The 25,831-nt window shown below is 43.3% G+C and overlaps 1 protein-coding gene across 2 annotated transcripts in view; it reads left to right on the top strand.

Annotated features, from left to right (window-relative positions):
• LOC141106278 (sperm flagellar protein 1-like) overlaps positions 1 to 24,002 on the top strand; it is a 154,244-nt gene extending 130,242 nt beyond the window's left edge. For both annotated transcript variants that reach the window (XM_073596919.1, XM_073596918.1), the window contains exon 7: positions 23,687 to 24,002. In XM_073596919.1, the coding sequence (XP_073453020.1) occupies positions 23,687 to 23,800 (114 nt within the window). In that variant the 3' untranslated portion in view covers positions 23,801 to 24,002. The remainder of the gene's footprint in view (positions 1 to 23,686) is intronic.
• The last annotated feature ends 1,829 nt before the right edge of the window (positions 24,003 to 25,831 follow it).

Below are 25,831 nucleotides of genomic sequence, written 5' to 3'. Positions count from 1 at the left end.
GTTATTTTACCCCTCATCACAACAATCAAACAAGAAGCAAACCTCCAACCGCGTCTCCGGGTATGTCTTAGAATTATATCCCAGGGACTATATATCCCTTCTCCTTGTATACCCAAAAAAGAGAGAAATAGCACGGCATTCCACAGCAAACCACGGCATGATACACATGATATCCTTAACTTATGCATTGTATGATGATATATGATGATATATGTACATCTCTGTCCTTTTATATCAACTTATTTTCTTTTGATGTATTACATAAACCTTTTCTCTTCCTTCCTTCCCTCCTCTTCTTCTCCCTCCTTCCTTCTCAATCCTTCTTCTGTGGACTCTTCCTTTTCAATATTACAATATTACCATCCCACAGTCTCTTTTATAATTTCTCTTTTCTCTGCTTTTTCTTTCTCTCTCAATTTTCTTCTCCACTTTCTTCTGCCCTCTCACTTCCCTTCCTCTTCTCCTTCAACCGCAGGTACTTTATTCATTTATTATTTATTTATTTGATTTTTTGCTCTTACTCCTTTTTTTCACCACTTTTTCACCACTATCTTGTTTTTCTTCCCCTTTTTCTTTTCAAGCAAGCACCAAAAAAGGAAACAATGAGAGCATACTTATCTGTGGAGGGCAGGGAGAGATTCAACAGAGATTTAGGGAAAGACCATCCACCGACACTCGCCGTCCTTGGTCTCGCTGCCTCCTCAGTGTGCTCGTTCAGGTGTTTCCGTATCTATTCGGTACCTCTCGGAGCTACTCGCTGTCCTCTTTTGCCCCCCGTTGGATTCTGACAGCCAAATGCCTAGGTCGTCGCGAGCGTCACGGAACCCAGCACGGCTCCACAGCTGGCAGCCGAAGACAGGATCAACGGACGGTCAGCGTTTCGAGTCACCGTCGATGAGAAGCGGGACCATCGTCCCCCTCCCTCTCTCATCGGGAAGGTAGGGACGTCCAGATGTCCGTATGAGGGGTACAAGGAAGTAAGTACAGCAAAAACTGCAGGGGGGGTAGGCGGGGGGGGGGGCTGCTAGCTATCTTTCATCGGCAGTCTTGGGCTGGGGGAGAGACCGTGAACTCCTCACGGCGTGCTGCGCGGCGCCATTACCAGACTCCTCCCTCCTTGGGTAACCAGTTTATTGTAACTATGACAGATGGCTATCTAGTTAGGCTCACTGGGTAATATCTGGTTATGCTGTTTCTAGACCAGCCGTTTTTTATTCCCTGCCACTAGGGGGATCTGGATTAAGCATTATATATACTTATGTGATTGGTTTATGTCATAATGTTATACGTACCCCCTTCTCTGTATTTATTCAATTATGTGTGGTTATGATATTTTTTACGATGTCTTAAGGGAGAGCGGGTATTATACTATTCACCTCCACCCTAAATTATATTATATTTAGTCCATCCCCGGAATGCGTCCCTACCTAGCATTGCCTTGTAATGTGAGGGACTCCTGGTTTTTAGCATTGGCTGGGTGGGTTGGAGTTTAGTGGGCGGGGTTCCCTGCCGCTCTCCCTTATAAAATATGTGAAGTGTAGTGGGAGGACACCGCTGCTGAAGACGTCTATGATGAAACCTGTACGGCATCACTACGCACATCACGTGACTTCCAGGAAACTGAGTGAGTGGGTGGAACACAGCTGGAGCGCACGCTGCTCACCCATAGCTCAGTTGCCTTATATTTTTACCGGCCAGTGCAGCTCCTTATGGGAATAGGAGTATGCTGCGCGAATTGCGCTGTTTTGTCTGTTGGCTTTTATACATTTTATACATATTTTTTAATAAACCGATTTTTTGGAAAATACTGCACTATGGGAGTCAATTTCTGTTTTTCACGAGGATTATGAGTTTTTACATCTATCTTCACTTGGATATCCTAAAGCTGTTTGTGGGACTGCAGAGGCTGACACCTGTGGCTATCGGTCTACACCTAGGAGTTGCATGCGTATCACCCCTGTAGGGGTAGTAGGAGCTGGTGAGTGGGGATCCTTGAGGGGGAGCACACAAGTCACCTGTCAAGATTCTGTGAGCACCAAAGTCACCTGCTAAAATTCTTCTAGGCACGAACAGTCACCCATACTGTTCGTGCCTATGCACCTATGCGTTTTTTATACATGGTGCGATAAATTGCATTTTGTTTACTTTTTTGCTTTTGGTGCGATTTTTTTTTTTTTTTTTTTTCTGTTTTCTGGTGGGATTTTTGCACTTTTATGTTTTTTTTGTCTTTTGGGTTTATATACATCTTGATATACTTACTTTGTGGTACACCTATTTCTATTTTTTATCCAACCTCACTTTTTTTCACTATTATATATTTTTATATACATATATTTATCTTTTTTTTTTTTCTGAAACAATTGCTTGCTGTTTGGACATTATATACACTGCCAAAGTAGAGGACTACTCTATTGTCATGCCATTTATGTTTGGACTTTATATGTATTGATTAAGTAGAGGATTTATTATATATATATATATATATATATATATATATATATATATATATATATATATATACACACACAGTATTATCTGGGAATTATTTATTCATGCAATTTTATTTTCACTGTTGGTGACTATTTATCCTCTGGAAGATTGGTGCCTTACTCAGAGGACTTTTATTACTTACCTACTAGTGTAGGAGAGCTTTATTAATCTCCACATTATCACTGGGCTCTTTCACTAAATGTTCAGCCACTAAAGAGTGATCTGCCAGATCACCCTTTGGCACATAGGTAGCGCCACTCACCCCTTTTACTTTTAATTTACTAGCATAGAGTCGATACAAAGGCAGCATCAGTGAACAGGCCTGCAGCCTCAGAGTCATTTATCTCGACGGACGACTCAGCCCGATCATATCAACTGGTCAGACCTCTTACTGTGGGTGGAGTTTGCTCACAATAGTGCCTTGAATTCTGCTTCCCGATTGTCCCCGTTTATGGCGAACTATAGTTTCCAACCTTCCATGTTGCCTGACTCATTTGTTCCGCAGAGTATTCCTGCGTTACAGGAGCATCTCCGTGGTCTTCGTTCCACTTGGGCACAAGTCCAGGAGGCTTTTCGACATGCTAATGATAGGTACAGACTCCATACTGACCGCAGATGCCTGCCTGCGCCTCCCTACCAGGTTCGGGACAGGGTCTGACTGTCATCTCGCAACCTCTGACTTCGTGTTCCCTCTCTGAAGTTCGCACCTCGGTTTATTGGGCCTTTCCGTATTCTTCGCAGGATTAACCCAGTGGCTTACGCACTAGACCTTCCTTCTAATATGTGTATCTCAAATGTATTTCATGTCTCCTTATTAAAACCTTTGGTCTGCAACCGCTTTACCACCTCGGTGCCTTGTCCACACCCTGCACAGGTTGAGAACCATGAGGAGTATATAGTACAGTCCATTGTTGACTCCTGTAGGTTCCATGGGCGTATACAGTACCTGGTGCATTGGAAAGGGTGCGGTCCGGAGGAACGCTCTTGGGTCTCATCCACAGACGTACATGCCCCTGTCCTCTGTGATTTCCATAGATGTTTTCCCCTCAAGCCTAGTGGTCCTTCAAGGGGGAGGGGTCATTGAGGAGGGGAACTGTCAGGGCTGGGCTCCGCCCTTCCTTCTCAAAGCTGGCCACTCAGCTGTCGGCTAATTGCCAGCTCCTATCTCTCCACAGTGACTCACCTGTTGATGATATCCTGCTCGTTAGTCCTGCCTACTTAAGCCGTCCAGTCCAGATGATCTCTGCCTTCGCCTTGGTCACATCTCTTGACGCTCTCCTGTGTTCCTGTTAAAGACTTGCTTGGCTGACATTCCTTCTGGCTCCAGATCCTGTTTGCTGTTCTACTATGCTCATCTCTGGCTCCCTGACGTTTTGGCTTGTCTGACTATCCGTTCTGGCTCCTGAACTCTGGCTATGTTTTGACTATGTTTACTCTGTTTACCTTTTTTATTATTATTAAACAAGTGTGATTTAACTGTACTTCTGTCTCAGTCTGATTCATGGTTTCTGACAGAATGCTATTCTCAGCAAGGTGGTCGCTCAGTCGGTTGTAGACCGTCAAGGAGTTTGGATAAAAAGGGGAGTAAGGAGATGGAGCGTAGGTTGTTTAACCGCTTGCCAAATCTTCCAGGGCTGAAGCGGTTAAGATTGTTTGGATCCAGTGAGGGCTTTTTAAATATGTAACTGACTAGTGCATGTTTTAGAGAGTTGGGGAAGATGCCAGAAGAGAGGGAGAGATTGAAGATGTGGTTAGAGAGTGTAGAATAGAGCCAGAGGGTCAATGTAGCATTTGCGAGGGAACGGGATCCTGAGGGCAGGTGGTTAGCTGGACGTTAGCAAGCAGTTTAGCAACCTTCTCTATAGTGATGGGCTTGAAAGAGTGAAGTAATGATTGTACCTGTGGGCATGAAGTGTAAAGCGTGGAGGGTATCAGAACTAAGGGGAAAGTAATACTGGGAGTATGCTATAGGCCCCCTAACCAGAGGGAGGAGGTCAAGGAGGACCTCCTAATCACAATTTTAACCACTTAAGCCCCGGACCATTTCGTTGGCCAAAGACCATAGCACTTTTTGCGATTCGGCACTGCGCTGCTTTAACTGACAATTGCGCGGTCGTGCGACATGGCTCCCAAACAAAATTGACGTCCTTTTTTCCCCACAAATAGAGCTTTCTTTTGGTGGTATTTGATCACCTCTGCGGTTTTTATTTTTTGTGCTATCAACAAAAATAGAGCGACAATTTTGAAAAAAAACGCATTATTTTTTACTAATTGGTATAATAAATATCCCCAAAAAAATATATAAAAAAACAATTTTTTTCCTCAGTTTAGGCCGATACATATTCTTCTACATATTTTTGGTAAAAAAAAATGCAATAAGCGTTTATTGATTGGTTTGTGCAAAAGTTATAGCGTCTACAAAATAGGGGTTAGTTTTATGGCATTCTTATTAATAATTTTTTTTTTTACTAGTAATGGCGGCGATCTGCGATTTTTATCGTGACTGCGACATTATGGCGGACACATCTGACAATTTTGACACATTTTTGGGGCCAGTGGCATTTATACAGCGATCAGTGCTATAAAATTGCATTGGTTACTGTAAAAATGTCACTGGCAGTGAAGGGGTCAACCACTAGGGGGCTAGGGAGAGGTTAAGTGTGTCCTGGAGAGTGTTTCTAACTGTTAGGGGGATGGGTTACGAACGACACTTCACTGATCATAGCTCCCGATCACAGGGAGCTATGATTAGTGACAGTTTCACTAGGCAGAATGAGGAGATGCATGTTTACATTAACATCTCCCCGTTCTTCAGCTCCGTGAGACGATCGCGGGTATCCCAGTGGCGATCAAATCCGCGGGACCTGCGATCCGACTCATGGAGCTTCTGGCAGGGTCACGCGCACGCCGCTGGCGGCGCGCACGTGACCACGCAGCGGCAAATTCAAAGGGACGTACCTGTATGCCCATTTGCACATCCGTGCCATTCTGCCAACGTAAATGTACATGCGGCGGTCAGCAAGTGGTTAATTAGCGGCAAGAATGGGAAGTGTCATTATAATGGGGGATTTTAATTATCCAGACTGACTGGGTGGAAGGAACCGCGCATTCATCTAAGGCTCTCCAGTTCCTAAATGTCTTGCAGGACAATTTCATGGGTCAGATGATAAATGCACCAACTAGAAACAAAGCATTACTAGACCTACTGATTACCAATAGGGATGAGCCCGATGTTCGAGTCGAACGTAAGTTCGACTCGAACATCGGGTGTTCGCCGAATAGCTAACAATTTGGGGTGTTCGCGGTAAATTCGAAAGCCGCGGAACACCCTTTAAAAGTCTATGGGAGAAATCAGAAGTGCTCATTTTAAAGGCTTATATGCATGGTATTGTCATAAAAAGTGTTTGGGGACCTGGGTCCTGCCCCAGGGGACATGTATCAATGCAAAAATAAGTTTTAAAAACGGCCGTTTTTTTGGGAGCAGTGATTTTAATAATGCTTAAAGTGAAACAATAAAAGTGAAATATTCCTTTAAATTTTGTACCTGGGGGGTGTCTATAGTATGCCTGTAAATTGGTGCATGTTTCCTGTGTTTAGAACAGTCCAAGAGCAAAATTACAAAATTCTACAGGAAAAAAAGTCATTTAAAAGTACTCGCGGCTATAATGAATTGTCGGTCCCGGCAATACACATAAAAGTCATTGAAAAAAATTACCAGGTCCTTTGGGTGTGGTATAAATATTAAGGGAAACCCCGAACAAAAATTTTAAAAAAATTGCGTGGGGGTCCCCCCCAAATTCCATACCAGGCCCTTCAGGTCTGGTATGGATGTTAAGGGGAACCCCGCGCGAAAATTTAAAAAAAAAATAGCGTGGGCGATGATAAGGGACTGTTACAAGATTTTAGCAATGACAACGGTATCGTTAGCAGTAATCAGCATGGATTCATGAAGAATCGTTCTTGCCAAACCAATCTATTAACCTTCTATGAGGTGAGCTGCCATCTAGATAAAGGAAGGCATGTAGAAGTGGTGTATCTGGATTTTGCAAAAGCATTTGATACAGTTCCCCATAAACTCAGTCAAGTAATTGACAGACCATTTTTCCTAACTTTTATGAACAGTCTACTGACTGGAATGGTACCAGCTGATTGGAGAAAAACCAATGTAGCACCAATATTTAAAAAAGAGCCAAGATACATCCCTGGGAATTACAGACCAGTTAGCCTAACATCAATTGTATGCAAGCTCTTGGAGGGGATGATAAGGGACTATATGCAAGATTTTAGTAATGATAATGGTATCATTAGCAGTAATCAGCATGGAGCATTTGATACAGTTCCCCATAAACGTTTACTGTGCAAAGTAAGGTCCGTTGGCATGGACCATAGGGTGAGTACATGGATTGAAAACTGGCTACGAGGGCGAGTTCAGAGGGTGGTGATAAATGGGGAGTACTCGGAATGGTCCGGGAGGAAAGTGGGGTCCCCCAGGGTTCTGTCCCGGGACCAATCCTATTTAATTTATTCATAAACGACCTGGAGGATGGGATAAACCTCTCACTTGATGGACTTGTGTCTTTTTTCAACCTTGCCTACTATGTAACAATGTAACAGCAAAGATCTCCTCGCAAATTGTATCAATTTTCTGTTTGAAGTGATTGGCGATCTCCTGGCCAGTGAGTGAGTTAGTTGGTGGAGGCAAAGGAGGACGAAGTAGAGGGTTGAAGGTAGAGAAAAGTTGATGGGACGGGATGATAAGTTGTTAATGAGAGTGATAAAATAGGTCTGCTTGGCAGTGAGGAGGCTGGAATTGTGTTTTTGGAGGGCAGATTTATATCGGTAGATATCTTTCTGCTCATGAGCACGGCTATGTTTTTTCAGACTTCTAGTGTCATCTGTTTGCCAAGGTTGTAGGGGTCGGGGCCTGATTCTGTGTGTAGTGAGGGGGTCCAGTGTGTCCAATGAGGCTAGAAGTGAAGTGTTGTAGACATAAGTGGCTAGTGTTAGTGTTTTACAAACCTAGTTTGTATGTAAAGTTTTCAAATTTTCCATGTCCACAGAGAAACCATCTTAAGTCATTGCATACACAGGCTCTGCATCCTGTTTGGAAGTGCCACACAATTGTTTGCTTTACCATTTCATCTAACAATGTAAATCTGTGAAGCCTGGCACACACGTACTGAAATTCAGCTAGATCCTGCTGAACCAGTTGAATTTTGGTATTCTGACAGGGGGTTTCCGATTGAATGCTGGATTTCCAGTATGACTGTTCAACAGAAGCCTGTCGAATGGCTGCAGTGCTGATCATTGTATTCTGACAGGTGGGGGTTGGAGTCCCCCTGTCAGAATACAATATTGCAGTGGGGGAGATGCCTAAATACACAGCACTTGTTGAACCCTGCTTTAGTCTGCTGATTGATTGAAAACAATACACTCCAGATGTGTCACGTACCTGGTTGGAGGCCGAAATGCCGAGAGGGCTCCCCTTGCGGCTGCGTGCAGTACCCCCCTTGTTCGGGGTTTCCCTAAGCCAGAGGTCTGGTATCAGGAAGCAGGCAGAAACAGGTAACTGTAGCAAAGTCCATGATACAAGCTGGGATCAGGTACTGGAGAGGGCAACAAGTCAGTAAATCAAGCCAGGGGGTCAAACCAGGATAGCAGATCAGACAGGTCAGGAAAAAGCTGGGTCACAACAGGAATCCAAATAGTAACTGCACAGAGGCTCAGGAACATAGGAAGACTGACAAACCAGCAACTGCAGACACTAGCAGACTTCCTTATATAGGCCCATGTGACCTGCTGCCAGAGATGCTGGGTCCTAAAGTCCTTCTCCTGCCATAAGTGCTGATAGAAATGCTGGGTCCTAGAGCCCTTCTCCTGCTGTTGGTTCCTTGACAACTGGCACTATTGCTAGTTCTCCTACGGCCATTCCCCTGACAGTGCCCCCCCCCCAAGGGGCAGCCTCCGGATGCCCCAACGGGCCAATGCTTCGGGATGTCTGCTGTGAAAGTCCCGCACAAGTCTAGGAGCATGCACATTGTTTTCAGGCTCCCAGGCTCCTTCGGGAGGGTACCCCCTCCATTTGATTAGATACTGGACCTGCCTACCCCTCCTCCGGCAATCCATAATGGCTTCAACCTACCAATACTGGAGGTGGAGGTGGCTCTTCTCTTCCAGGGAAGGGACTGGGTACAGCTGGTTTAAGCAGGGAGATGTGGAACACTGGATGGATCTTGTAAGTATTGGGTAGTGCCAGCTCAAAAGCCACTGGATTTATCTCTCTTTTGATTTCAAAGGGACTGATAAATTTGGGTCCAAGCTTCCGGGAGGGACATGAGAGCTTGAGGTTTACTGAAGAAAGCCATACCTTGTCCCCAATCTAAAAGACAGGATTCCCTCTTCTTCTTTTATCATGGAACTTTTTATAGTCCTCTTGGGCGTTTTTTCGCATGGCCTCCTGAAGCAACTTGTAGTTGGATTGAATGAACCTTAATCGATCCTGGACAGCGGGAGCAGATGTTTCAGGTATAGTATTTGGAAGGAAGGAGGGATGGAATCCATAGTTCGCCCAGAAACGGGACTGATTGATTGCTGCATGCAAAGAGTTTTTATATGCAAACTCAGCACAGGGAAGAAGGGAGATCCAGTCATCCTGCGAGCAAGTACAAAAACATCCTCTCTGTTTGACCATTGCTCTGAGGGTGGTAAGCTGAGGAAAGACACACTTCTATTGATAGAGACTTGCAGAGATCCCTCCAGAACTTGGAGGTGAACTGTACCCCTCTATCGGAGACAATACTATCCGGTAATCCATGTAATCTGACAATCTCTTTAATGAACATGTTTGCTGTGTCTGAAGCGGAGGGTGTGCCAATCATCTGAAGGAAGTGTGCCATTTTGGAAAGGCGGTCTACCATCACCATGATGGTGGTGCATCCCCCAGAGGGGGGCAGGTCTACTATAAAGTCCATGGATATTTCTTTCCAGGGTTGTTCAGGAATGGGTAATGGCCTTAAAAGTCCCCATGGCTTGGCATTGGAACCCTTGTTGCGCTGGCAAATGGTGCAAGAGTTCACATACTTTCTGCAGTCTTGTCTTAGGCTGGCCCACCAAAATGAGCGCTTAACAAGTCCCAAAATGCCCGGCAAGTTTATGGTCATGTGACATTTTTAGAACTTGGAGTCTGACTGGCTGGGGAACAAAAATTTTGTCCTGGTGCCACAAAAATCCATCTGGGTTTCTCAGTTAGGACACTTCTGATCGAGAGCACTGGATTGAGGCTTGCTTGATTAAGGTCTTTAAGTCAGGTTGGATAAGCAAAATATTCTGGGTGGATAGGATCGTACTTGGCTCTGTCGTTTCAGGGGTTTCCGGAAACATTTGGGAGAGTGCATCTGCTTTCCCATTCTTGGAACCTGGCCGATATGTAAGATGGAAATTGAACCTGGAGAAGAACAGAGCCCAGCGGGCTTGCCGGGGTCTTAAACGTTTGGCTGTCCTGAGGTACTGCAGGTTCTTATGGTCTGTAAAAATCATAATGGGATGAGCGGCACCCTCCAATAAGTACCTCCATTCTTCTAAGGCAGATTTAATGGCCAGAATTTCTCTATCTCCCACATCATAATTTCTCTCTGGTGGGCTCATCTTTCGAGAGAAAAAGGCTATGGGGTGAAGAAGAGCCTTAGGTCCCTGCCGTTGGGACAGGATTGCCCCTGTAGCTACTTCAGAGGTGTCCACTTCCAACACATAAGGCAGGGTTGGATCTGGGTGCTGTAGGATTGGTGCGGAAGTGAACAGATTCTTTAATTTGTCAAAGGCTATCTGGGCTTCTGGCGACCACTGGAACCGGACCTTCTGGTGGGTCAACTGAGTGATGGGTGCTATGGTGGTGGAGAAATCCTTCACCAACCTCCTGTAGAAGTTGGAGAACCCCACGAAGCGCTGAACACCTTTCTTGTCCGAAGGAGCTGGCCGGTCTAGTATTGCTTCCACCTTCTTTGGGTCCATTGCAATTCCTTCTGTGGAGATGATGAGACCCAGGAATTGAATAGATGTTTTTTCAAAATCACATTTGTCCGCCTTGACATAGAGTCCATGTTTTCTCAAGGTTGAGAGCACCTTTTTTATGTGAATTCGATGAAGCTCCAAAGAGGCAGAAAAGATGAGGATATCATCGAGGCATACGATTACAAAGTAATCAAGGGATTCCCGAAAAATGTCGTTCATTAGATGCTGGAACGTGGCTGAGGCGTTGCATAACCCGAATGGCATCACAAGGTATTCGAAGTGGCCGAACCGCGTCCGAAATGCTGTTTTCCACTCATCACCCTGGCGTATGCGTACAAGGTTATAAGCGCCCCTCAGATGCAATTTAGTGAAAATCCGGGCGGTTCGGAACCTTTGAAAGAGTTCAGGAACGAGAGGCAGTGGGTATCTGTTCTTTACAGTGATCTTATTGATTTCTCTGTAATCTATACACGGCCGCAATGTGCCATCCTTCTTCTCCACGAAGAATATACCCGCTAAACCCCTTTTCAAGGTTCTCGTGAATATATACCCGTAGGGTCTCCAGCTCGTTTTCAGATAGGGGAAAGATTCGTCCAAACGGGATCTCGGCCCCCGGGAGCAGTTCAATTGGACAGTCATAAAGCCGGTGAGGTTGGAGGACATCGGCCTTTTTCTTGTCGAAAATGTCTATAAACTCCTGATAAGCTGGAGGAATATGCTGGAGATTACTGAGAGCAGGTTGCACCACCAGACAGCTAGCAGGCTTACTGGAGCTGGGAGTAAAGCAATGCTGCAGGCAATATACTGAAGAAAGAGAGATTTCCTTCTTGGCCCAGTTGATTTGCGGGTTATGTGCCTGCAGCCATGGAATTCCCAGGATGATGGGAAACATGGGGGAACATAGGACATTAAAGCGGACAAATTCTTTTATGGCCAGTATCTGTAGTAGTGAAGATGGGCATGGTTTCCTGGGTGACAAGTCCAGAACTGGGCAGGGAACCATCGGCCAAAAGAACCTCAAGTCTTTGCTTTTTTTCATAGAGGGGCACACCAAGTTTCTTAGCCAGAGATAAGTCCATAAAACTGCTACATGACCCGGAATCAATGATTGCTTGTAGCCGGATCTCCCTTTCTGCCACTTGTAAGGAGATGGGAAGAACAAGGTAAGAATGGCAGGATCCAGAGACTTGGAGATATGTGGAACTTGGTGGGTAGACCTTACTGGGTCTTATGGGGCAGTTGCGTAAAAAATGTCCGGCCCCTCCGCAGTACAGGCAGAGATTGGCCTGCTGGCGGCGTTTTCTCTCCTCAAGCGTAAGGGAGGAACGGGCCAGGCCAACTTGCTTTGGTTCCCTTTCTGGGATTGCAGGGCAAACAGACATGGGTGCAACAGCAGGAGAAAACTTGGGTAGCATCCGTGTAGGCTGGAAGGATTAAGCACGTTCTGACCGCCGCTCCCGTAGGTGCCTGTCAAGCTGAATGGCTAGGTAAATAAGTCCGTCAAGAGTGTTGGGAATAGCAACTCGAGCCAGTTCATCCTTAAGGACCTCAGACAGTCCTTGGCGGTACTAGAACCTGAGGGCTGCCTCATTCCAGCTTGTGTCGGTGGACCATCTGCGGAAATCCACGGTATAATCTTCCACTGGCCTCAAAGAAAGTGTCCATAGTATTCAAAGCAGAGTCTTTTTGTACCAGCAGGTTATGAGCCCAGGCTTGGGGTTCCTCAGATAATAAAGAAATGATAAATCCTACTTTCATAAACTCAGAAGCAAAAGTTCTAGGTTGGAGGGCCAGGTACAGTAGGCAGGCATTCTTGAAGGCCCTGAACTTTTTCCGGTCACTGGAGAATCGTTCGGGTGTAGGTACCCGTGGTTCAGGAGGAGGCAAGGACACTGGAGCCATGTTAGAGGATGAAGAACTGGAGTCCACAAAGGCTGGAGCAACAGGCAAATGCTGCAGCCGATCCTCCAACCGGAAGTAGCCATCCTGGAGCTTCCCAACGGCTTGCGTAAGGGTGGTGACATGTTGACACATAATCTTTAACGGGGAAGCACCTCCGTCGGCCTCGGTCATGGCTGGTTTGTACTGTCACGTACCTGGTTGGAGGCCGAAATGCCGAGAGGGCTCCCCTTGTGGCTGAGTGCAGTATCCCCCTGAAGTTGGGTACAGAGGGTATAGTGCCCAGAGAAGCACAGGTTGCCAGATGGACTCCAGAGAGAAGAGTTGGTGGTTGCAGAAGAGTTGGAGGTTGCAGAAACGGGGACAAGCCAAAGGTCTGGTATCAGGAAGCAGGCAGGAACAGGTAACTAGCAAAGCCAGTGATACAAGCCGGGATCAGGTACTGGAGAGGGCAACAAGTCGGTAAATCAAGCCAGGGGGTCAAACCAGGAGAGCAGATCAGACAGGTCAGGAACAAGCCGGGTCACAACAGGAATCCAAATAGTAACTGCACAGAGGCTCAGGAATACAGGAAGACTGACAAACCAGCAACTGCAGACACTAGCAGACTTCCTTATATAAGCCCATGTGACCTGCTGGTAGAGATACTGGGTCCTAAAGTCCTTCTCCTGCCAGATATGCTGGGTCCTAAAGTCCTTCTCCTGCCATAAGTGCTGGTAGAGATGCTGGGTCCTAGAGCCCTTCTCCTGCTGTTGGTTCCTTGACAACTGGCACCATTGCCAGTTCTCCTACGGCCATTTCCCTGACAAGATGTTCCCAGAAACATAATTTCCTGCTTGTGTGATCGGCTCACTGATATTCCCAGAAGTCTGCACTAAGATACAAGTTAGATTTTGGGCACACCTGCAACAAAAAAAAAAAAAAAATCAGTTTTGGTGATATACTCCCAAAGAATTACTCACTTCCAAGGGAATGCAGACTCTACTAGTTTCCTCATTGGAGCAATGCAAATGCATAAGCTGATTATTTATGAAAAATTCACTCCCACTCAGATTCACTCTGCACATTGACACAATTAACCAAATGACCGCTACAGCGCGGGCCTTAATTGCTGGGAATAGATGTACTCCCCTTTGCAAGCTCCCCGCGCGCCCACATTAGGGAAAATTTAAGACGGTCGTGTCCCTTGGACACAGATAACTTCTACACGAGGCTGCCCCTGTTCCGCAACCTTCACCGGAGGCAGACGCCAGAATGTGGCACTGTGAGAAAGAACAGGAAGGGCCTTCCTCAAAGGTTCGTCAATATGAAGTTAAGAAGAGGGGAGGCGGCGAGTCTGCAAAACGAGGAAATTCTGGAAGTGAAGTGGAGGGACAGAAGGTATCTCAATATGCTTTCTTCGATCCATAATAACACCTACGTGGAAATCCCCAGAAGGAATGGCCCCATCCAAAAGCCAACATGTGTCCACGTATACAATTTGTTCATGGTAAGGTCGACTTCAACAACCAAATGCTCAAACCCTACCTTGCCACAAGACGAACATACCATTGGTATAAAAAAGTATTAATTTATTTTTTTCATTTGGCCATATACAACTCCTATATAATCTACAGCAACTCCACCCAAAGCCCCAAACCTTTCCTTGGCTACCAGGAGAAAATTATCACTGCCTTTATATTGCCGAACGTCCCACCAAAAAACATTGGATCCAATGTTATTAGTAGACTTATTAGTAGATGTTATTAGTAGATTAGGGAACGCCATTTTCCCGATAAAATCCCTCCCAGACCAATAGGCCAAATACGTCAGAAAAAGATGTAAGGTGTGTACCAGTGGAGGAGTTAGAAGAAACACCTCTTATTATTGTCCCCATTGTCCTTCCCAACCAGGCCATTGCATAGGTGACTGTTTCTGCCGTTATCATATATCACTACATTTTTAGTGAAGTATGGTAAACATAATCCTCAGTTCCTGCCATTTACCTTCACACCCCTTATGCCACTGCATGCTCCTGAACTGACCCTGGCCTGTTATTTGACCACGCTTCTGCCTACCACTTCTGTACATACCTCTGCCTGATTTGGAACTGACCCTGGACTGTTATTCGACCACGCTTCTGCCTACTGCTTCTCTACATACCTCTGCCTGATCTGGAACTGACCCTGGACTGTTGACCATGTTTTTTGCCTGCTTCTTGGACTGATCTTATACTCTGCTACTGGAGTAATGGGGTTCATAATACAGGGATCTCACATATGTGAGGGGCTCCAGAATTGTTTTTCTGGATGAAGAAAACTATTTTTTTTGTTTTCTTAGTCCCAGAATAGGGTCTGGAGATCGGAGACTTCAAAGAGATTTGGGTGGGAGAAGCCTCTATCCGTGTCCCATTCTGTCCTGAACGAAGCCCTGCCTGCTGCCTGTAGGACTTACTGCCATCATACCTCTGGCTGTCACATGAACTGATCACACCTCTGGTTGCTACCTGTACTATGGACCATGTTCCTGCCTACTACCAGAACCAATATTTTGGCTGACAATATCTCTGCCTGCACTGACCCTGGACTGTATATGAACAGTATCCCTGCCTGTAGCCTGTGCTGACTATGGACAGTATTTCTGCCTGTTGCCTGGACAATTGCGTTTGCTGTTGCTGACCAAGTCCTTGCCTGCTGTCTGGAGCGGTCCTATCCTCCTGTGGACAACTGCGCTACTAAAACCATAGGTAATCTTTTGTTTACCCTTTACTCAGCAGAATGTATTTTAGGGTGTAATTCTTTGTATGTGCATGCTATGTGTTCCTTGCATGTTGGGCCTCTATATGTGGCCAGGCTGTGTAAAAGTCTCACACATGTGGTATCGCCATACTCAGGAGGAGTAGCAGAATGTATTGTGGGGTGTCATTTTTGCTATGTACTCGCTGTGTGTTGGAAATATCTTATAAATGGACAAGTTTGTGTAAAAAAAAAATGTGTTTTTTTATTTTTTTTTTCCACATTTTCCAAAAACTTCTGGAAAAAAATTAACCATTAAAAAGACTTGTTATGCCACATAGATTATACGTTGGGATGTTTGCTTTCCAAAATGGGGTCATTTTGTGGGTGTTTCCATTGTCCTGGTGCTCCAGGGCCTTCAAAAGTGTAATAGGTAGTCAACAAGTTAGATGTGTAATTTATGCTCCTAGGACACCTGATGGTGCTCCCTGCATGTTGGGCCTCTCTACATGGCTAGCCTGTGAAAAAGTCCCACACATGTGGTATCGCCATACTCAGGAGGAGTAGCAGAATGTGTTTTGGGGTGTAGTTGCAAGTATGCATATGCTATGTGAGAGAAATAACCTATTACAATGACAATTTTGTGAAAAAAAGAAATCTTCATTTTGCAAAGAATTGTGGGAAAAAATGACAACGTAAAAAACTCACCATGCCTCTTACTAAATACCTTGGAATGTCTATTTTCCAAAAAGGGGTCATTTAGGGGGGGGGCATTTGTACTTTCATGGCTTGTTAGTGTCCCAAGAAATGAGATAGGCCATCAGTACATCAGGTGTGATCCCTTTTTAATGATTAGCACCATAGCTTGTAGATTCTCTAACTTTTACATAGTTACATAGTAGGCAAGGTTGAAAAAAGACACAAGTCCATCAGGTTCAACCTATGTGTGTTGAACCCGCTGAAACCACTGCCTGTAGAAGAGAAATCCACATCCTAACCACTTTTACAGTAAAGAATCCTCTACGCAGTTTAAGGTTAAACCGCCTTTCTTCTAATTTTAGTGAATGGCTACGTGTCTTATTAAATTCCCTTTTGCAGAAAAGCTTTATACCTATTGTGGGGTCACCAGTTTGGTATTTGTACATTGAAATCATATCCCCTCTTAAGCATCTCTTCTCCAGAGAGAATAAGTTTAGTGCTCATAACCTTTCCTCATAACTAAGGTCCTCCAGTCCCTTTATTGGTTTTGTTGCCCTTCTCTGGACTCTCTCCAGTTCCAGCACATCCTTCCTGAGAACTGGTGCCCAGAACTGGACAGCATACTCCAGGTGCAGCCGGACCAGAGTCTTGTAGAGTGGGAGAATTATCGTTTTATCTCTGAAGTTAATCCCTTTTTAATGCATGCCAATATTCTGTTTGCTTTGCTTGCAGCAGCTTGGCATTGCATGTCATTGCTGAGCCTGCCATCTACTAGAACCCCCAGGTCCTTTTCCATCCTAGTTTCCCCCCGAGGATTTCCTCCTAGTGAGTAGATTGCATTCATATTTTTGCTACCCAAATGCATTATTTTACTTTTTTCTACATTAAACCTCATTTGCCATGTAGTTGCCCACCCCATTAATTTGTTCAGATCTTCTTGCAAAGTTTTCACATCCTGCAGAGAAGTTATTGCCCTGCTTAGCTTAGTATCATCCGCAAATACATGGATTGAGCTGTTTATCCCATCCTCCAGGTCATTTATAATTAAATAGGATTGGTCCCAGAACAGATCCCCCGGGAGACCCCACTTTCCACCCTGGACCATTCCCCATTTATCACCACCCTCTGAACTTGCCCTTGTAGCCAGTTTTCAATCCGTGTACTCACCCTATGGTCCATGCCAACGGACCTTACTTTGCACAGTAAACGTTTATGGGGAACTGTATTAAATGCTCCATGCTGAAAACCTGAAAATTGGCCTGGGCAGGAGAGGGGTTTAAGTGCCCAGTGGGCAAGTGGTTAACCACTTGCCCACTGGGCACTTAAACCCCCTTCCTAACCAGACCAATTTTCAGCTTTCGGTGCTCTCACACTTTGAATGACAATTACTCAGTCATACAACACTGTACCCATATGAATTTTTGTCCTTTTTTTCACACAAATAGAGCTTTCTTTTGGTGGTATTTAATCACCATTGGGTTTTTTATTTTTTGCGCTATAAAAGAAAAAAGACTGAAAATTTGGTAAAAAAATTAATTTTTCTTTGTTTCTGTTATAAAATTTAGCAAATTAGTAATTTTTCTTTGTAAATTTTGGCCAAAATTTATACTGCTACATATCTTTGGTAAAAATAAGTACAACTTGGTGTATATTATTTGGTCTTTGTGAATGTTAGAGAGTCCAAATGCTATGGTGCCAATATCTGAAAATTGATCACACCTGAAGTACTGACGGCCTATCTAATTTCTTGAGACCCTAACATGCCAGAAAAGTACAAATACCCCCCAAATGACCCCTATTTGGAAAGAAGACATTCCAAGGTATTTAGAAAGATGCATGGTGAGTTTTTTTGAAATTGTCATCTTTTCCCACAATATTTTGCAAAATCAAGATTTTTTTTTCTTTTTTTTTTTTCACAAAATTGTCATATTAGAAGGTTATTTCTCACACACAGCATATGCATACCACAAATTACACCCCAAAACACATTCTGCTATTACTCCCGAGTATGGCGATACCACATGTGTGAGACTTTTACACAGCGTGGCCACATACAGAGGCCCAACATGCACGGAGCACCTCCAGGCGTTCTGGAGCACCCAGGCCAATTCTTATATTTCTCTCCTACATGTAAAAATAATAATTTATTGGGATAAACTAAAAACCAAATATCAGTTACAATCTCCACACAATCCTCTCCTTTCTTTTATCAGAAATCCGGCCTTTTATCCGGCATGGATCTACCCAAATTCTTTTAAAGCTTGGACAACATCAGGCATTCAGACACTAAATGACTTCATAGCATCTAAATCATTCCTTTCATTTCCATTGCTTAGAGAAAAATATGATCTACCAAACTCTGAGATATTTAGATATCTCCAAATCAAAAATTTCTATACACCATTCCTAAAGGGGGATACACCATTATCCCAATTATCCATTTTTGAATCAATCTGTACAAAAGATCCATTTGCTAAAGGTACAATTTCATCACTTTATAATCAATTATATGGAGTAGCAAATCTTAATAGACCCTCTTACGTTCAGAGGTGGGAGGAGGACCTGGGATGAACTTTAGAAGACACGGACTGGTCTAACATATGGCTCACATCTAAGTCATCTTCACCCAACATCTTAGCACTGGAGACAAATTATAAAGTCCTAACTCGCTGGTACCTTGTACCCGCTAGAGTGGCAAAATATTCACCTAATACCTCAGCTCTTTGTTTTCGAGGATGCCCAGAAATAGGCACATATTTACACATATGGTGGACGTGCCCAGTAATCCAAACCTTCTGGAAGGAAGTCTTCGTGATTGCATCTAAAATATTTAAAAAAATAATACAACCAGATCCATATTTAACTTTACTTAATCTAAAACCGGAATGGTTAACACTCTCTCAATTCAAACTTATGATCCAACTAATAACGGCTGCAAAACAAACAGTGGCCAAGGCATGGAAATCTCCTACAACAATTCACAGAATGAATAATACAATGTCCCATGCTAAGATGGTAGCCATCGATCAAAATCAAATTCCAAAATTTGAAAAACTTTGGCATCCTTGGATAAAACAGTTCCTGTCAAACTTCAATGACTCTGTCCTGTTGCCATGGTAACAGATTAAATGACTTACAGAGACACCCATTCTAAGGCTTCAAAGAGAACTAAAAAGAATAATAAACTGACGAGCGGGACAACCTTGTGGACATACCTCTACCTTTCAACCCTTTTTCTTCTTTCTCTTTCCTTTTCTCCACCTTACAATTAAAGCTCATTATCAGAATTTATTTGACCTATATACACACTCTACTTGTAAACAATATGTATAGTAGGTATAAATCATTTAAATACCTACAAAAGTAACTAAGGAAATGATATATATCTTTAATTTAGGTTTACGTGAACCCGATGTTTAATATTTGAAATTTCATGATATTTACCTATATAAACCCTACTGTAAAACAATGAGCTTACTTTATAGATCCTTGTAAACTTACTTTATGTATCTTTATAACATTGTATACTCAATAAACTTCTTTTGACAAGGAAAAATAATAATTTATTTGCTAGAAAATTACATAGAACCCCAAAACATTATATATATTTTTTTTAGCAAAGACCCTAGAGAATACAATGGCGGTTGTTGCAACTTTTTATCTCGCACGGTATTTGCGCAGCAATTTTTCGAACGCTTTTTTTTTTGTGCTTTAAAAAAAAATAAAACAGTAAAGTTAGCCCAATGTTTTTGCATAATGTGAAAGATGAAGTTACGCCGAGTAAATAGATACCTAACATGTCACCCTTCAAAATTGCACACTCTTGTGGAATGGTGCCAAACGTCGCTACTTAAAAATCTCCATAGGTGACGCTTTAAAATTTTTTACTGGTTACATGTTTTGAGTTACAGAGGAGGTCTAGGGCCAAAATTATTGCTCTCGCTCTAACGTTCGCAGTGATACCGCACATGTGTGGTTTGAACACCGTTTTCATATGTGGGCGGGACTTACGTATGTGTTCGCTTCTGCATGCAAGCACACGAATGTGGGCGCTTTAAACATTTTTTTTTTTTTTTTTTATTGTTTATTTTACTTTATTTATTTTAGTTTGACACTTTTTCCCCCCCAAAAAAATTTTTGATCACTTTTATTTCTATTACAAGGAATGTAAACATCCTTGTAATAGGAATATGGCATGACAGGTCCTCTTTACAGTGACATATGGGGTCAATAAGACCCCACATCTCACCTCTAGGCTGGGAAGCCTGAAATAAAAAAAAAAAAAAAAACGATCTTGGCTTCGATCGTAGCGGTGAGTCGGTAGAAGCACCGGAGGGTGGCGGGAAGGGGGGGGGGCATCCCCTCTCGCCTCCCGTAAGAACGATCAAGCAGTGTAACAGCCACTATGATCATTCTTATGGTGTTGGGAATCGCCGGCTGAAAAAGCTGATATCTGAATGATGCCTGTAGCTGCACCCATCATTCAGATATCCCCGCTCAAAGTCAAGGACGTCATATGACTGTGGGCGGGAACTGGTTAAAAATTGCGGAGTAGTGCAGGGTATATTGCTGGGTATATTGCAGAGTATTGCTGGGCATATTGCAGGGTATTGTGGGGTATATTGCAGAGTATTGTGGGGTATTATGCAGAGTATTGCGGGGTATTATGCAGAGTATTGCGGGGTATAATGCAGAGTATTGCGGGGTATAATGCAGAGTATTGCGGGGTATAATGCAGAGTATTGCGGGGTATAATGCAGAGTATTGCGGGGTATTATGCAGAGTATTGCGGGGTATTATGCAGAGTATTGCGGGGTATTATGCAGAGTATTGCGGGGTATAATGCAGAGTATTGCGGGGTATTTATGCAGAGTATTGCGGGGTATTTATGCAGAGTATTGCGGGGTATTTATGCAGAGTATTGCGGGGTATTTATGCAGAGTATTGCGGGGTATTTATGCAGAGTATTGCGGGGTATTTATGCAGAGTAGTGCGGGGTATTACGCAGAGTAGTGCGGGGTATTACGCAGAGTAGTGCGGGGTATTACGCAGAGTAGTGCGGGGTATTATGCAGAGTATTGTAGGGATGGCTGAGCATGGAGGGATGGATGGATGTGACTGCAATTGTCACTGAGCACCGCTGTGGGCACTACACATCCAGCCCACAGCGGTGCTGCCATCCGATCCCTCCCCCTCTCCCCTCGCACTGTACCGATCGGTACAGAGAGGGGAGGGAGGAACCGGCGTCATGACATGACGCCGGTCTGTTGACATGTGATCGCTCCGCCACGGACGTCCACCCAGAACTAGCCGACCGCGCTGCAGCCGTCTTTCGACTATGGCCCGGTCGGCAAGTGGTTAAACAACTTTTTTTTCAGAGCAAAAACAGGTAGGAGTCTGCAACAAAGTTTGTTAAAATCCTTGCAATGTACATTGATCACCCAGAGGTAATTTTTTTTTCTCAGCAAAAGTAGAGTTACTTTTTAACTGCTGGGCGAGACAAGCATCATTCTGGGAGGATGTACCCACATGTCCTCCTGCTCTTGCACCTTGTGTGTTCCCCTGGGGGACCGATCTGTGATCAGACACAGCGGATCACAGATCAGGCTATAGGGCCAGTGTCATAGTTACATAGTAGGTGAGGTCGAAAAAAGACACAAGTCCATCAAGTCCAACCTATTGCCCTGTACCATATGATCACTGTGACCAATCATAGCGATCGTAGTAGAAGTAGTAAAATAAAGGCTTTCATTCAAGGCTTGCTTGGCTTATTGGAACGGGGACTGCTATAGGTGACGCTATACTAAGCTATATTCTTTGACAACTCCTACAGAGGCGACCATTACAGTTCATTGGTTTCGATGTGATTGGTTGGTTTGTGTATACACAAGATATCCAGTACATAATCAGTCCAAACACTGAAAAAGTCTCACACATGTGGTATCAGCATACTCGGAAGGAGTAGCAGAATGTGTTTTGGGGTGTAATTCTAATGCCCTGTACACACGATCGGACATTGATCGGACATTCCGACAACAAAATCCATCGGATTTTTTCCGACGGATTTTGGGCCAAACTTGTCTTGCATACACACGGTCGCACAAAGTTGTTGGAAAATCCTATCGTTCTGAATGACGTAAAAACACATACGTCGGGACTATAAACGGGGCAGTAGCCAATGGCTTTCATCTCTTAATTTATTCTGAGCATGCGTGGCACTTTGTGCGTCGGATTTGTGTACACACGTTTGGAATTTAAACGATCGGATTTTGTTGTCGGAAAATTTTATATCCTGCTCTCAAACTTTGTGTGTCAGAAATTCCGACTGAAAAAGTCCGATGGAGCCCACACACGATCGCAATTTCCGACAACACAATCCGATCGCACTTTTTCCATCGGAAAATCTGACCATGTGTACAGGGCATAAGTATGCCCATGTTGTGTGTAAAAAATATCTTATTCACCTGACAACTTTGTGCAAAAAAAAAAAAAAATTAATATTAATTTTCTTTCTGCATTTTCCAAAAACGTGGCAAAAAATGTATTCTTCAGAAGACTCACCATGCCTCTTGAAAAGTACCTTGGTGTGTTTACTCTCCAAAATGTGGTCATTTAGTGTATTTTATTCTGCTGTTAATCTAAAACATGCTGAGGTTTCAATGTTACTTTTACCCCTATTTTGCCTGCATTGTTGGTGTTTAGTGGCAGTGCTGTTAACATCCCCCCCACATACACACACATTGTCGGTGAAGAATATGAAAAAAGTTTTATTCACTTTCTGATTTTACCCAGGCTTGCTCAGTTTAAACAGGGGCAGTCATCACAGAGCAGCTGACTCAGTCACAGGTTCCGATTGAGTCTCCTCCACACCTATAGTTTACTGATTGTTGGTGCTTTACCCTTCTTATGTGACTGGTCAGCCTCCTTCCGTGAGGGTAATTCACAAGCACAGTGCCACATCAATATTTTAATGTTTACTGTATTTTTTGTATATTTGATCTTACTGGATATATCTTGTTTTTAGTAAAGTCTGTTGATGCTCCTGAAGAAGCGCAAGGCGCGTAACATGTAGAGCTCAGGATATTATTATCATCAATATCTGTTACATAGCCTATGTGTGGAATCCAATACTTGACCGTGGAATGAGTGACCCTTCATCTCCAAGTTTTTTATGCTAATTTCCTATGGCTATGTACAGTACTCATTTTTCAACCTTGCTATACTGACTTTTTCTAGTGTCTATATTTTTTAATATAATTTCTATGTTTAATACATTTTTATACGTATTAACTCCAAGCCTTCTACTCCAATTTTTCTGTCCCCCATACCTACACCCCACAGGGGTTGGCAGAGGGTTGGACCCGTAGCCACAACTACCTCAACTACCTCCGCCATTGGAAATGTGGGCAGCCAGGAGGCAGGACTATTTAACAGTGCCGCTACTTCTACCAGTCATATAGAAGGCAGGTAGCCTTGCTGCTGCACATGGACATTCTGGATGAGGTTAGGGGGATTAGGACCCATGCACCTACCCCTTCCTTATCTGCACTTCTGGACTGTTATTTGGACAAATTATGTGAGCTCCTTTGTGCAACAGAGGGAGTTATGATTGGTTCTTAGTTAAGTGCTGCAGACAGTCTAGCTGGATATATTTATGGATCACATAATTATTTTAGCACATATTGATAATGTCTTGGGAGGTAAGAAAATAATTTATTCTAAGAATGAAACAAGTTATCATATTACCCTATGAATGATCTGATCAAAATTCCACGTACTGTACAAGTTTTCCATGATTCATAAACTTAAATTGCATATATTCTGCTGTGTAGATTAAGGCTCTGCTGGATGGCTAACTTTATCTATGTCCTTGGCAGATACTTCAGATGAAAGTCCAGCGCCTGGAGCACTTGGTGCAGCTGAAAGACCTGAGGATAGAGGATTTAACAAAGCACCTAAATAAACAAAGATTGCAAAAGAATATCACTTAAGATATTTACTTTAGAACTAGTCAAGAATGTAATTATCAACACCACTACCAAGCATCTTGCAAATTCCCAGAAGACATGCTCAGGGACTTTCCTCATACTCATCGCATTTGAGCATTGGATTGAACAAGTGCCTCTTTTTAGTTTTTTTAGGTATGGAAAACAACACTATAGCTGTAGGATAATATATACTGTGCATTGTGTGTGCATATAATATATCTAGAAATACTTTTCAAATTAAAATTCTATTGACATAACACAAGCCTTGGCTAAGTTCAGTCTTGATAATATATGTCCACAATATAGTTTTGCCCTTAACAGTGATTCATCCTACAGGAAAAAAAAATCTTATGAACTTTAGACATGCCTTTCTTAAAGCTATGTTATAGAAACAATTTCTCTTGCTATATTAGTGCAGTTGTAGGTGTTGTGCAGCGTGATGCGACAGGAATAATTTACACATTCAGGTGCAATAGAAAACTTGTGTTGAAGTAATGCAGCAGCAGTTCATAACAAGCCCATTGGGAAACTGGTTTCCAGCAATGTAAACAGAGCGGGTTCCGTCCGGACTGACTGCGTCTGTTGAGATGGGGCATAATGCTACCTAGCTGTCTCGTGCCCAGTGGGAAGATGCCCAGAAGAGTTGCATCCCTACGCTCTCTCTCCTCATCAGAAACCTTTCCCTATAGCTAGTACTGTCCCTAACAGACTGGGTACCTTTCCTTACACTACCCACTTGCATAAAGTGTGCCAAACCCAGGAGCCAGGGTCTTAAATAGACTCTACCATACCTAAGATGGCCACCAGAGTTACATGGGCGGCCAGCATTCAATTGGATCGCTGTGCCAGTGACTCAGGAAACATAGAGGAACCCAATGCCCCATGACTTCCCCTCTGCCTGCATTGTCACTGAGCTCCACCTACAGCGGAGACAGCAGACTGTACCTGTCTACACAGTATTTGGACTTAAACCCTTATCTAACCCTCTGTGGTTAATAATTATAGAAAGGTTAACATGTTTTTTGTAAAAAAAAAATTATAGAAAGGTGAAGAACATGGTTTGTGGCCTCCAGTTGTTACATGGACCATAGTTTATTGCTACCGTTTCTATAGCAATTGCAAATAATAAGAAAAAGGTCAGTTAGCATTGTTTAGTTTCCTTACATAGAGGAAAGGGATTTAACAAAAATCAATAGATGTCTTGAAATTAAAGTGTATGTAAATTCAGAATGTTTTTTTTTTTTTTTTATGATTTATATTTTAGTTTTGGATGGGAAAAAAAGTTTTGGCTTTACTTACACTTTAAACATTTATGCCCTTATTGCAAATGGAGAGAAACATAGTCTACTTTGTAGACTGTAGAAATGACCTGCTATTAAAACATATAATATCACTTTGCAATTGAAGGTGAGAGATACCTGCTGATTGTTCTCTTGCAATTAATTAGACAGTGAAAGACCTTTTGAAATTGCAGGAAAGGATTACAGATTTTAATTACTTGTGCAAAGTTATAAACCAGTATTAGGTGGATGAGCACAGAGTTGTATATGAGTGATAGGTAAAGGGACACAAAATAAATATTAAAAGAAACAATAAATCCTGCTTAAAAGGCTTACAGCAGATTTACATTGAAAATGACTGTAGCCTGCCTTGTTCTAATTGGTTGTAACCTTTTTGTGCTGCAATGCAGCACTTCCTTCTTTCTTGCCTAGTTCACTAGTCTAACAGGCTCATATGCACTGCCAGATACTGCATCCCCAGCAGAGCACGCAACACAACCGTGCATATGTGGAGGCGTTCTTGCAATTTGTATGAAGACAGAGCAGATATGGAAGTCCCAGACCTCGGCATGTCTGCATGTGTGGAAAACTCCTGCATATCCTCAGATGTCCTGTGGGGCTTTGCTGGGACCTGAAGGTCAGGCAGAGCCCTTCAGCACATCTGTGCACACACCAAATTATCGCCGGGTTACCAGAATAAATTTATTACAGATTGAATGTTCAAAATTAGAGTTCATAAAATGTAGCTTCCTTA

Source organism: Aquarana catesbeiana, linkage group LG08 (genome assembly GCF_042186555.1).
Source record: "Aquarana catesbeiana isolate 2022-GZ linkage group LG08, ASM4218655v1, whole genome shotgun sequence".
Classification (NCBI taxonomy): Eukaryota; Metazoa; Chordata; class Amphibia; order Anura; family Ranidae; genus Aquarana; species Aquarana catesbeiana.
Note: the sequence above shows the minus strand (reverse complement) of the source record. Positions and strands in the feature narration are given on the sequence as shown.